The sequence below is a fragment of the Heterocephalus glaber genome, unplaced genomic scaffold (assembly GCF_053883595.1).
Source record: "Heterocephalus glaber isolate CG9 unplaced genomic scaffold, H.glaber_assembly_v1.0 deba00001600, whole genome shotgun sequence".
NCBI classification, from domain to species: domain Eukaryota; kingdom Metazoa; phylum Chordata; class Mammalia; order Rodentia; family Bathyergidae; genus Heterocephalus; species Heterocephalus glaber.
In genome coordinates, this window is record NW_028258372.1 from 1,913,151 (window position 1) to 1,927,142 (window position 13,992).

General features: G+C 39.0%; 1 protein-coding gene across 13 annotated transcripts in view; it reads right to left on the minus strand.

Annotated features, from left to right (window-relative positions):
- Window positions 1-13,992, minus strand: part of Rps6kc1 (ribosomal protein S6 kinase C1) — a 176,162-nt gene that overhangs the window by 102,298 nt on the left and 59,872 nt on the right. For 9 of the 13 annotated variants that reach the window (XR_015444471.1, XR_015444469.1, XR_015444470.1 and 6 more), the window contains one exon: window positions 4,795-5,154. The exons of 3 other annotated variants lie outside the window; for them this stretch is intronic. Coding sequence is in view for 3 of the 10 variants with exons in the window: in XM_004853554.4 (XP_004853611.1) it covers window positions 4,795-5,154 (360 nt within the window). In the remaining 7 variants the exon portion in view is untranslated. Of the gene's footprint in view, window positions 1-4,794; window positions 5,155-12,709; window positions 12,819-13,992 lie in introns of those variants that run through there. One more of the 13 variants, XR_015444476.1, reaches the window with a different exon arrangement.

Consider the following 13,992-nt stretch of genomic DNA (forward strand, 5'->3'; position numbering starts at 1 on the left):
GAGAAATGACATGGGATAGTGGAAGAAAGACAAGATTTGGATTTGGAAAAGACCAAGATTAAAATCTTGGCTTTACTCTTACTGGCTTTGTCAAGAAATCACTTTATTTATGTAAGTCTTAGTTTCCTCCATCTGTAAAATGGGGATAGCAATATCTACATTACAAATACCACAAACCAGTGATTTTGGCACCTGGAACAAACTATACAAAACCAGCTCTCAAATCAATTCTGTAATTCATAATGTAGCCCACAGATGGATGTGACTAACAATGCTCACCATCTGGTAGCTTACTGTTTTAAATAATTATTCTTGCTAAGTAGGTGCCAAGCTCTTAAAATCACTATATTAAATGTTTGCACCCTCTAAATTTTGGTATCCTTAGACGAAGCCCAGTATGACCAGCCATAGCTGACCTCTTAGAGGGTTATTCTGAAGATTCAAAATGATGTAAGAAAAACATTTTGTGCAGTGACAGGCATGTGACAGATACAAAGTCACTGTTATTTAACCATTTCTCTACCTTTATGTAATCCATTTGCCACTCTACATTACTAAACTATTCCAATAAGACCACCGTGTAAAGATTAATCCTATCAGCTATTTCCAGTAATATATAAACAAGATGGGCATAAAAAGATAAGTGCTATAACATTCTCTTCAAAAGTTCAAGTTGATTTCTTCAACCTTGACCTTTAGATCTTCTCTCTTAAATCCACAAAGACTTGAGAATTCAGAAGAGTAGACAACACTTTCATTTCAAGAACTATGTCTAGACTAAGGGAAGAAGTGAAGTGTCAAGTTCAAAAAGAGAACTCAGAGTTACTCCTACCAGGACGTGCTTTTCTGAACAGGAGGACACAGGGAACTGCTGCTATTGCGCTTTGCATTGAGGCTCAGCTACACAAACACCAAGGAAGTCAGAAAACATCGAGCTACCTTTACAGACCTACTAACAATCAGATAAGCTCCTTTAGCAGGAATAGTTTGGCCATAAAATAACACAAGTTTCCAACCCATGACAATCTCTGTATAAAGCATTCCAACTTAGCTCCAAAAGATTATTGTCTCTAGATTATCAGACATCCAGAAATAATTATTTACTATAAAGAATGCCAACCCAACTCCAGGTCACAGGAACAACTGTTAAGAGAGTTAAATTAAAATGATTTCTATTTATTATTGATTTTAATGATGTTTCAGCAACAGTTTTGTCACACTGGAATCAACTTTCCCCTGAGGAATAATCTTTACTGAGCATAACTGTCAAATCAAGCTCACAAGCTAGAGCCCCCAATTCTCCTCCAAATTACAGAGGACAGTGCCGCGTGTCTATTAGGTGATGACTGGGATACTCTTAAACGGAATCCCGACTGGAAACACTGCTCCAACATCACATGTCACGCACAGGCAAGCGTATAACCATCGGGACTGAAACAGAGCTCCCTTTATATGTTGTCAAAAAATGAAAAGTCTGAAGATGGCAGATGAGTTTTTTAAAAGCCAGAAAGAAAAATATTAGAATTTTATGATTCTGGTTCACACAGGTCTGAATGAAACTGACCACATTATGAATACACAATAAAAAAAACTAAAAACACCTCACCCCAGAAAGAATGGCTGCTATCATGAAATCAACCAGTAACAAATGCTGGCAGGGCTGTGGGGAAAGAGGAATCCTGTTCCACTGCTGGTGGGAGCGTAGGCTGGTGCAACCACTATGGAAATCTGTATGGAGATATCTCAAAGAACTAGGACTGGAAGTCCCATTTGACCCAGCTATTCCACTGTTGGGGATCTTCCCCAAAGAATTAAAAGAATCATACCACAGTGATATATGTGCGCCCATGTTCATAGCAGCCCAGTTTGTGATAGCTAAAGCTTGGAAACAGCCCAAGTGCCCATCAGCTGGAAACTGGATAAAGAAAATGTGGTGTTTTTATAAAACGGAGTACTACTCAGCCATAAAGAATGAGAAATTAAGAGACATTTATAGCTAAATGGATGCACATTGAGGCGATACTCTTAAGTGAAATAAACAGGACACACATGTGTAAATACCGAATAGTTTCTCTGGTGTGAGAAACTGAAAGTGTAAATAAGGACTAAAATGTATAATAGATAATGTGAACTAGGAAGAAAAGGGGCAAAGGGGAAGGGGAAGTGGGAGGGGTAGGGGAAAGGATAGAAGGGAATGGAATTAATATGAGAAAATGGAAAAATAGGAACAAAATCTTTGTAAATAGGAATGGAGGGGTTGAAGGGAGGGCTGGGCAAGGGTGAAAAGTAAGACCCAAGAGAGACTATGTAAAGGTGCAAATTTCCAATGATGAATGTCATTATATTGTATACCTAAAATGTACCAATGATTAGAATGAATAATCAATAATGCAAAATCGGAAGAAAAGGTCCAAAGGGGTAGGGGTAGTGGGAGGGGCAGGGGAAAGGAAAGAAGGGAAAGGAAAAATGATGAGAAATGGAAAAAATGGAAATGAAGTCTTTGTAAATAGGGAAGGGTGGAGGGGGTGAAGGGAGGGCTAGGAATGGGGAAAAAATTAAAATATTTTTTAAAATTTTTAAAAACTAAAAACAATAATCAATTAGTATCCTTCTGGATTTGATGGCACATTAACAAAAGCTAACCCAGGGCCGGGGATTTAGCTCAGTGATTTCGCCACCTACTGCGCAAGCTCAAGGACCGGAGTTCGATCCCCGGTACCAAAGAAAAAAACCTAACCGAGAACAGGAATGGGCACTGCGGTTTCAGAAGGACAGGCGTGCGTTAAGTAGGAGAACATGTTTAAGTGATGAACGTTCCTTAAGACAGGAGTCTAGTGGGCTCAGTATCAAGTACCAGTGGAAAAATAATCACCAAAAATAATCAGTAAAAGAACTAAATGAAGGTTTTTATTGTTTTTTGCTGATATGCATCTATAATTTTCATTGTGAAGCCGAGATTTTTATTTGTCTGCTGCCATCAAGTGGTAACATTATAAAGTGTTCTAAGATTAAATGCAAGTAACTTTAAGACAAAGATGTCATACCGATGTGTTTTACCTATGTCAATTAAACACCGGTGAAATTTTAGCATATAATTATCTGCAAAGAGGGGATCTGAGCAGATTTTTTGCAATTTCTCCCCATTTTAAATTCCCAGGCCAAGATGAGAGTTAAGGCAAAGAATAAAAATGAGTAGAACTTTAAGACCAGAATGCTCCACTAGCAAGCAAACACCGCAACAGACGATGGAGCCATTTCAAAAACAAAATTAATATCAAAACCAGGAAAACAAGTAACTTCAGTATTGGTTTCCCAATTAGAAACCTTATAATTAATAGCTAAAATTATATAAAATTTAATACGAAGTTGCCAGGGATTTAGCTCAGTGGTACAAGCGCAAGGATCCGAGTTCGATCCCCAGTACCAAAAAAAAAAAAATTTAATAGGAAGTAAATATTACAATCAATTATTTGAAATTGCTTGTTATTTCCAAATGATTGTATCAGTAACTTCAGTAAGACAATAATTACTAACCAAAAAAACAAATAACAACAAAATTCCCCACAAAGCATTCAAAGCTTTTTATTCCTCAGACCCACTGAAATATCAGTACATAGATAGCAATTTAAAAACCTGAATTTCCAGTTAAAAATAGCAAAATTGAACATACTTGTTTAGCTGCACCCCACCTGAAACTCTAATTATCTGGGAGCAAAGAATGCGTTTAAGGAAAAAAAAAACAAACCCACAAGAATAAAGCGACTTGAGGGAGAAGACAATAGCAGGAAAATTTTAGAAGCTAGAAAATACACGGACAAGCAGTAACTGATAGGAAATTCCAGAAGCTGACTGACTTACACTGCAGAGTAGATAGCTATGAACACAGGTGAGAAAGCTAGAAATAAGAGACTTGATCTAGCTAAGAAGCTGTTAGGAACCAGGGCGTGCGCACATGCACATGCACGCACACGCACACATACACACACACAAACACACACTCCCTATTGCACAGCCTGGTATGCATCCTTATGCCACATTTTAAGAATTAAGTTTGTGCTTAGGAAGAATAAAGTAGAAGGTTGAATACAGGCTGAAAGGCACAGGGAGAGGCACCGGAATGACAATGACAAACCAAAGACCACAGAACAACAATGAAAATGACAGTTTTTCTGGAAATAAAATCACTGGAAGAAAGTCACATCCACCTCTGCTTAATGTGTCCCAGAAAGTCACATAACTAACTGCAGCATGCTTCATTCTATAAGGAAAACGCAAAAACCAAAACGATGGTGCTTTGGAAAAAAAGAAAAGTTCTACTTACTGACTCTGAGTTACATTTAGCTCTACATGTTCCATATCACCTAAATTATTGGATGAGAATTTACTGCAACTAACAAAGAACACAGTGGTACACAAACACAGGAACTTTTTATACTCTTAGTTTAAAAAGCCCGTCTCATTTTCTTTCAGCTGTTGAGAGCAAAAACACTAGAATTCTCTGTAAATACTCCTCATGAACAATGCAGTCATGTCAGGAAGGATAGATAATTACTTATTCCTACAGAAGACTTGAAGACTTGTTGACTTTTTAAAAGAATCCCATTTTTGCAGATCAACTGATCAAGGTATTGAGTTCAATACCTTTGATGCTGTCATTTAAGATTTAGTAATTTCTCATTTTCAATCTTGTTTCAATATGGGATTATAAAGATAAGATAAAGTTACATATTCATAGTTTTTTGCAGATACCAACATAAGAACATATCACAACAAACTAATGTAGGTAAACTGTACCTTGAACACCTTCTAGGAGTAAGTCAACTCCCTTCCTATAAAAATCAGAAGCAGCTTCATAGTCGTCTTCCTCTTCCTTTCTCAAGGCCAGTTTTATTAATTCTCCTGCTTTCTCCAAATAATCTCTCTTGCCAAGTTTAGGTTTTAAACTGCCAGGAAAGAGGCTACGACTTTCCCGTTCTTCTGTTTTGCTCTGTTCGCTGTCAGAAGCAACAGCCCCTGGTGCTGAAGACTCCGAAGAAAGACTGAGACCCAAAGTTCTAATGGGAGAATTTCGATTGGAAGCCATTCCATCATCTAACTCAGCAAGAGAATCCACATCAACAGTAAGGGATATCAGATCACTGTCACTGGAGAAGCCTAGAAGTAGGATCACAACAGTAAACATTAATTCAGCATCAGCCAAAAGAACACAAATCACGCTGTTCATTTTTCACACTACCCAATTCAGTCAGGGAGGCAATAATTTACTCATGGAGTCAGTGTCCACCAATTTGTTTTGGTTTAGCTCATTCACTTTTACATTGTCTCTTTGTAATGCTGGAAGATAATCTTCTTGCCTTAATCCCCAAACTAAAACTGAAGACAAGTCTCTCTCTAGTATTGGTGTCAAAAAGCCTTTAAACCAGGCGTGGTGGCACAGGCCTATGATCTAGGCACTTGGAAGGCTGGGACAGAAGGATCACTGGGAGTTCAAGGCCACCCTGAACTACATAGTGAGACCCTGCCTCAAAAAAACAAAAAAAGAGGGGCCGAGGATTTAGCTCAGTGGTTTGGCCACCTGCTGTGCAGGCGCAAGGACCCGAGTTCAATCCCTGGCACCAAAAAAGAACAAAAGAAAGAAAGGAAAAAAAAGAGCCTTTACCACAAGATCTTGCAAACTGTTTACAGAAAATAATTCCTGTGCACACAGCTGCTGTAAATAGCATTATGGTACAGGGAAAAGAACAAAAGCTTTGGAGTAAGACCAAAGAAAGTACTTAAATCCCAGCTCCTAACACAGTGTGGCCAACAGTAGTAATTCCTTAATAATTTACTTATTATGCAAGGCTTTAAATGAGGAAGAGTTAATGCATATAAAGCATAATACACTATCATGAAATTGTAACTATTTATGACAATTATGTAACAAATAATATCTAAGTAATGCATCCCTAGAGGTGAGCCTTCAGTTAACCATCTGTATCTGGAAAATGTATGCTATTTAATTTTTTTCAAGGATTGAATTTTTAGAAATTTCTGTTTCAGTCTTCCACAGGCTTCTGGAGAGAACTCTGGACTACACTTACTCTTTAATTTTCAGACAGAAAATGAATAGTAGGGTTACAGAACTATTTCACAGTGAAAATTACTTCTCCCATTTCATAAAACTGTCTTCATGGAGAATAAACACAGTCTTCAACAACAGATGGCAAACTGTGGTTTCAGGATCTCTCTTTACATTCCTAAAAATGATTTAGGACCCCAAATAGCTTTTGTGTATGTCAATTATATCTGTAAATATTTACCAACATTATATTGATTTAAGAAAGTGAGACTAAGTAAAACATTAAGGATCATTACATATTAGCATAAATTTTATGAAAAATATACTTGCCAAAACAAAAAATAATTTGAGAGAAGTAGCACTCTTTCACATTTCTGCAAATCACGCTAATGTTTGGCTTAACAGAGTATGACTGGATCCTCATATCCGACTGCATAACATGTGTCATACGTTATTTTGGTCAAAAGATATGGAGCAAATGTCACATGGATATATAGCCTTTTCAGGTAACTGGTTATTCTTCTTTAATACTACATCAAAACTACTCCACGAGGAAACTAGCTATAATATGGAATCTAAAATCCTATTAATGAAATTTCTATTTCTGTGACTGTTGAATCCAGTGGCCTGTCTTGTACACTGAATGGATCTATTACCCAGCTTGAGTCTTTAGTCTGTAACACATGGATCATTCTGAAAACATAGGTTCCCTGAGTTACACAGGTCTGACAAACGTTGACACCCCATTTCATTATTACAATATCCAAAAAAAAAATCACATTTGTTCAAAATACTACAAATCTCATCAGAAAATTCTTTAAATATTGGAAAGCTCAAAGTAGCAAAATACTACTTCAAAATGCTTTGAACTCAAAGTAGCAGAAGTCATCCAAAAATCTTACTGTGGAGCTGAGAACTCACTGGCAACAAATACTATCAATTGTTTTCCTTAAAGTTCCACTAACTTCAGTCACTTTCAGGAAAAATAAATTGCCAAATACCCAAGTTTGAGTGACAATAGTGCCAACCATTTGGAGCAATACGGGGTCCCCTGAAAACATCAGCTGTTCAACATGGGGCTGCAACCACTGTCTCCAAATGAGACAACCGTGGTAGCTCAGCTTTGCAGAGTGCTCTATGTATACTTTCATTTCATCACACAGAATATTAAACAGACATGCACTCAAAGGAGGAGATTTAATAAAAGTAACAGTCTTCACTGCTTTGCAAAGGCCATTCTGAGGAGAAATTAGCACTGATTTTGCTAAAAGCACAGCAGTGCCTACTGCTGCAGTTTTGGGGTCACTGTCCTGACCTACAGGCACAGCAGTTTAACCCCCAGTACTTTTGCATGATGGCTGCAAAAGTCAACGGGGTGAGAAGGCATGGAATCCCCTAATACCATTATCAAAATAGTTTCTGCCTTCTGGTCCCCCTGAAAAGACCTCAGGAGGACCCACAGTCGCATAAGCTAAGATTCACAATCCAGTTACATAAAAAAATAGTTGGGGAACAACTACTCATGTGAGATCTGTGTCACCACTGACCATTAACTGCCACGTTTCTCAGAAAAGAAAATGATTTCTTCGGGATTAAATACTAACTCAAAACTGACAGTGGATCAGACTACACGATTCTACAACTCTAAGATCAGGGATCAGCAAACATTTTTCTATACAGAGACAGAGTGTGAATCCGCCAGGCTCTGTCAGCCATATGGTGCCATCACAGCTACTCACTTTGCTGCAGAAGCACAAAAGCGGCCATAAGACAATATGTAAATGAACAAGCACGGCTGCGTTTCAATAAGAAAATTTATGGACACTGAAGTTTCCATTCCGTATCATTTTCACATCATAGTATAATATTCTTTGGAGATTTTGTAACCATTGACAAAAATGTGAAACCCACGCTGAGCTCACAGCCCATACAGAAACAGGTGGCTGCCAGGTCTGGCCCCTGGGCCATGGTTTGCCAACCTGTTACAGACCCAACTTGCTTACTTCATATCAAGTAAAGCAACTTTGGGCAAAACCTGTCATTGGCAGCTAAACTCAATTTTCCAGTCAGCTTTAGACACTACTTTGGCACCCTGTCAATATATTCTTATTTTCACTTTTTTCAAATCCTTAGAATCCCCATAAAGAACTAATTCTCTTCCCAAAAACCAAGAGTTTTCATTAACCCCACAACCTTGATTGGGATTCACAGGCCTAGGGAAAAATCATATCAGCCATCTGCATTTCAGCCTATAGGCCACACAGCAACCTCCAAAGTTACATATGCACTATTCTGAGAAATATGGAAACTTTCTAAGAGATTTTTTAAATACTGTAGGTATTTCCATGCAAATTTGGTTCTTACAATGGTACGGTCATATAATCCACCATATTGAAATTAACAAACAATTTAGTTGAAAAAAGTTCAGGTTTATACAGCTAATCACAAAGGAAAGGAAATGCTGTGTCACAGACCCATGGCCTGCTCTCCGGTGTCTACAACCTTCGCGCCATCTGTCACATTGTTCCATTTCACGCTGTGCCTGATTTTCTTTTCTAACAAGAACAATAATACCAAAGGGCACAGGGTAGGGTGAAGTGTACTCAGTTTCTTGGCTTTTGACTACAAAAATTTAGGAACACAGCCATACTTCCTCTTGCCTTTACAACCTTATTATATTAGCAAAGAGAATCATAATTAAATGAAATTATATGAGAAAAGTATGACCATCAAATCATCTAGGGAGAAAGAATGTGAAATTAAGTAAGTAAATATTTTATACAAAACATTTCCTTTTCAAATTTTACCTAATTTTTTTTTTTTTGGTATCGGGGATCGAACTCGGGACCTTGCGCTTGCAAGGCAGGTGGTGGCACCACTAAGCTAAATTCCCGGCCCATAATGGTAATCTTTTTTTGGGGGGGAGGGGGTACCGGAGATCGAACTTGGGACCTTGCGCTTGTGAGGCAGGCACCGGAACCACTAAGCTAAATCCCTGGCACAAATTCTACCTAATTTCTAAGTGAAGAATCTTTAAAAGCAAGCAAACAACAATAACAACAAAATGCAAGCAGGTTAGGAAGAAGCATATTTTTGCCAAACTGGGAGAAACAAAAGAAAAAAAAGGACTTCTAATTAATCTTTTTGGAGGGCAATTTGGCAATGTATGTCAAAAACACAACATTACTTTTATCTCTAACCTAGAATTCATCATTTATACCAAAATCAATCAGAGACATGCAAAAAGATTTATGTACAGGAATGTCCATCAAAAACTTAGTGAATATTTTGAGATAACATAAATTTCTAACAATAGATAAGTACAGTACCTCCCTGTGAAAAAATATTATAGAGCCATTAAAAATCATGCTATGGAAAATACTTAATACTAAGGTATTCATGACATACCATATAAAAATCCCACGATGCACAATAGTATGTATACCATAATTCTAATTTAAAACACAAACACACATTGAGGAAAGAAGATAAAAGTATAGGCTAAGTAGTAATAGTAATTTCCTCTGTGATGAAATTATAGGCGACTCTGTAATATGAACATTCTTTGTGTGCAGTAAGCCGTTAAGCTCCATATCTGAAAAATATCAAAGGAAATGCTACAAGGACTAAAACTACAAATGTGCTTGAGAATAAAGTTATAAACATTACTAAAGACATCTCCTTGGCCATATATCACAACTAATCATTTTCCAGTTCTTGCTGACACCTTTTTTGCCCGTATTTTAATTTCTCAATTCCTTTTCACTGAAGTATTCTCCAAACTGCTTATGGAGGTTTGTTTTTTTTTTCTTTTGGTGCTGGGGATCAAACACAGGGCTTCAAGCATGCTAGGCTCTGCATGCTGAGCACAGCTACACCCACAGCCTCAAGATGACATCTTGCTATGTCTGGAAATGAAATGTCCCCAAAGGCCCATGTGCTAAAGGCTTGGTCCCACCCCATGGTGCTACTGGGAGGTGGTGGACAGAAATTAAGTCACTAGGGCCCTGCCATTGAAGGGGACATGAGGCCTTGGACTTTTCCCTTCTTTCTGTACTTCCTAGCTGCCATAAGGTAAGCAATTTCCTCTGCCACTTGCTCCCACTATGATGTTCTTGTCTCACTACAGGACCACAAGCCAGAACTAGTTGACCATGGACTGTAACCTCTGAAACCATGAGCCACATAGCTAACTCACATTTTAAAACTCCTTTCACAACTACAACAATGAGCCCTACTGAAGATATATAAATACTCAGGACCTAACTTATTTATCTTCTATCCTGAATATACTTGTTTAATACAGTGGTCCTAGAAATCACAGTCCTATAATTCAACTTGTTTTATACAAAACAACATTTAAATATTACATGAGGTAGAGACTAAAACCCAGAAAGGAAGTGCTGAGAGACAAAGAAGACCCAGGTTCTCAGTTCAGGTAAGAAGGCAGAATGCCGTGGATGAGGCGGGCAGGGCAGGACTGATACCTGACATGAGGCAGAGACTCTGCCCAAAGTTAAGCCAACCTGAAGTCAGTGCATCCTTAGAGGCCCTCTAGGCCGTCACAAGAGTAAAAGGTACAGCCTTCACCAGCATCATCAAGTCAAACACCTAAGGCTTTTTTGGAAGTGATACAAGGGAGAAGTCAGAGGTTCTATGAAAGCACTCTGCCTCCAGGTTCATATCATAGAGATTCTAGTCTCGGGATATTAGAGGGCCCCAGGTGACTTGTATGAAAGCTGCTACAGACACAAGGGTTTATTTAGCATCCCAGTTCACCTACCTACCCTCACCTCCGTGCTTTGAACTGCTTGGAGTAGGGCAGTATAGCAGAATCTGTCTAGGACACTGTGGCTGAAAGGCCCCAGAGGAAAGGTTGAGCTGCCACAGAAAAAAAATCTTTATACCAAAAGCTATCAGAAATCTGTATTTGAAGACCATCTGTAAAAAGAGATCAGTCTCCTTTAGAACAACAGGTGGGCTCTCATGGAGTGACTATATATAAATCCATGGCCTCATTACTATTAGCTGATAGCCTTCAGTGAACTCTGAGGTTCAAACATTGCCATCGTGACCAGAGGGAATTTCTACTTGTCCTAGTAGCAGTGACTCATACTTCATGCACAAAGCAGGATATCTAGCCAGCAGAACAAAGGTTCCCCGAGGTAGAGGGTACACAGATGGGTTGAGAAACAGGCCTTATGCAACCTGAAGTGAATACCTCAATGTGAAGCTCAAGGCCACTTAAGACTCCTCTACTTGATGCCCTGGTCATCACTCAGGAATGACTACTGTCACTATGAAGAGCTGCTCCTTTGATGTTTCACTTTTTTTTTTTTTTTTTTAACATCGGGAACCAAACTCAGGATCTTGCGCTTGTGAGGCAGGCATGGTGCCACTGAGCTAAACCTCCAGTCCATGTTTCACATTTTTAATAATATCCCTGGGATATGTTTGTGCCCCGCACTTCAACAGTTATGAAAAGAGAATCAGAATGTCTGCTGTATATTGGGTGAGAAACAGAATAAATTCCAAAAACAACATAGTGATCGTAATTACAATCAAAACTGTTACCATTAACAATAAGGATCTACCGCTTGGCTTCCCGTTTTACCCACTGAATTTTTACCGCGCTGCTCCCCATAATCTTCTCCGGGCTCTGGGGCTTCAAACCTGTTAGGAGCGCGCCAGGAGCTCACGCTGAGCTTACTATGCCACACATGGGTTCTGCCTGTCTCCCCTCCAAAAACTAAATCCTACAATGTCTTAGATACCAGGCTTAGGCCCCCGAACCCCAATTTTTTCTATTCGTCATATAAGGCATTTATATCATTTTTATTATTCCTGCACCTAAAACCCTGATTCCTACAACATATCACAAATGTTTTGTTATTTGCCCCACCTGATCCCTAAACACTTAATTTCCAATATTACCCTCACCAGCCCTGGGGTTTCCGGGAGCCCCTGGATACAGTGTGTACCGCCCGTTCCGTGTGTGTGCACGCGGGAATTCTCATTTGTGTTTATTTTGAGAAAAATGACCTGTTCTTATTCCCTGTTTATGTTAAGCTCCCCCACTGAGGCAAGTTCAATTAATAAGGGGTAGCTAATAAAATAAAGTTGAGTAAATCAGCACTTAAAAGAGAAAAAAATGTCTCCAAGCTGAGGAAATAATAAACACTCTTCACACAGGAAGGTTTAGAACAATGGCGGTCTGGAGGTTTAGAGCTCACATGGTGCCACCTAGTGGACATTTGTAGAGTCAAAATTCTACTTTAAATAAAAATAAATAAATTACTTTTCATTAGATTTTCTGTTATATTACACCCTGTATTACATAGGCTTTAAGTTAATCTTAAACACAGATTCAGGGTAGTAAGAAAGCAAACAATCCACTAAATGAAAAAACGACACAAATTATAGAAAATTTGACATAGATTTTTATCAAGCTTAAATAACCATGTGCCTTCCCGATTAGTCCCCCAATGTTTTCAATATAATCCACACTATTCAATTTAAAGAGACAGCTTCTGGTCGCTACAACTGTTACAATGTGCATGTGGGGAGCTCTTAATCTATTAATTTACAGGCCCACCCTCCAAAACCAGTAGATGTTACCACTACAGGAGACACATTGAGAATATTCACCTTTAAGATTGGCCACAGATGAGAAGCCAATCTCTCAGTCTGTATCTGTGGTTACGACCACCAAATCATTTTATCTTACTTGCTGCATGAACCTGGAAAACATTCCTCCCGAAACTGCAGTGGAAGTCAAGTAATGTAGAGGAAATGACACAGGTTATCAGACGAGGCAGGCCAATATCAAAGGCACCGACAGCAAGGCCAGCATGGCAGTAAGGCAACCTGCAAGCTTCCAACAGGCCCACCGATGAGGGGAACACAGAGAGGGCTGGTCCCCTGGCACCGTTCGGGGCAGTTCCTGCAAATGTCACTGTAACTTCACTGCTAAGCTCAACTCCAACAAGAGACTGAAACTTAATATGGAAGACATTAGCAAACAGCCCTCCTTTCATCTCTGAGAAAATATGGCTTAATAGTTCTGGACAAAGGAGACACGAGAATAACAAGCATTTTATTCTAAAAATATAAAACAAAGTTAACCTTCTGTCTAAAAACGCTGATAAATTTTGTAATTTTCAGTTTCATACTAAATAAAATGTAGTTACTTATAAAATAAATCACCAAATTACTGACTCTATGAAATCCCAAAGGGGTTTCTCAATTCCTCTATACCATAAAATTATTCTAATTTTAAAACAAAGACAAAAATCACAGACTATCATGTTTTCATCAGAACTTTCATCATCAAAGTAAATTAGGATATGTTGGTTGCACTTTTAAGGAACTAACAAAAATAAAGATGGCCTGGGGGCTGGGGATTTAGCTCAGTGGATTGAACGGCTTCTTAGCAAGCGCAAGGTCCTGAGTTCAGCCCCCCAAACCGGGAGGGAAGTGACAAACTTGCCACATACTCCAGTTCGGACACGCCTTAGGCCCCACAAGTGTGCAGGTCCAGGAGCTTGGTCCTCAGTGTGGTGGTGATGACGTGATAGGACCTACAGGGATGAAATTAGGTCACTGGGGACAGCACTCTCGGAAAAAACTAATGTTCTCCTGGGACCCTGATCAGTTCCCAAGGGAGTGGTAAGCTATAAAAAGAGCTGGATTGTGCCAGGCTGGTGTTGCACACCCGTAATCCCGGAACTCTGGGAGGCTGAGGCAGGAGGATCACCACAAGTTTGAGGCCAGCCTGAGCTACGTAGTGAGTTCAGAGCCAGCCTAAACTACACAGCAAGACCTTGGCGCAAAACAAACAAAAAAAATCAATGTTAGTTAAGTCTTTTTCTGTCTTTTTAACAAAAATGTTGGTCCCAGTTTCTCTAAAAGGAATTTGATTCCTAAAAGAA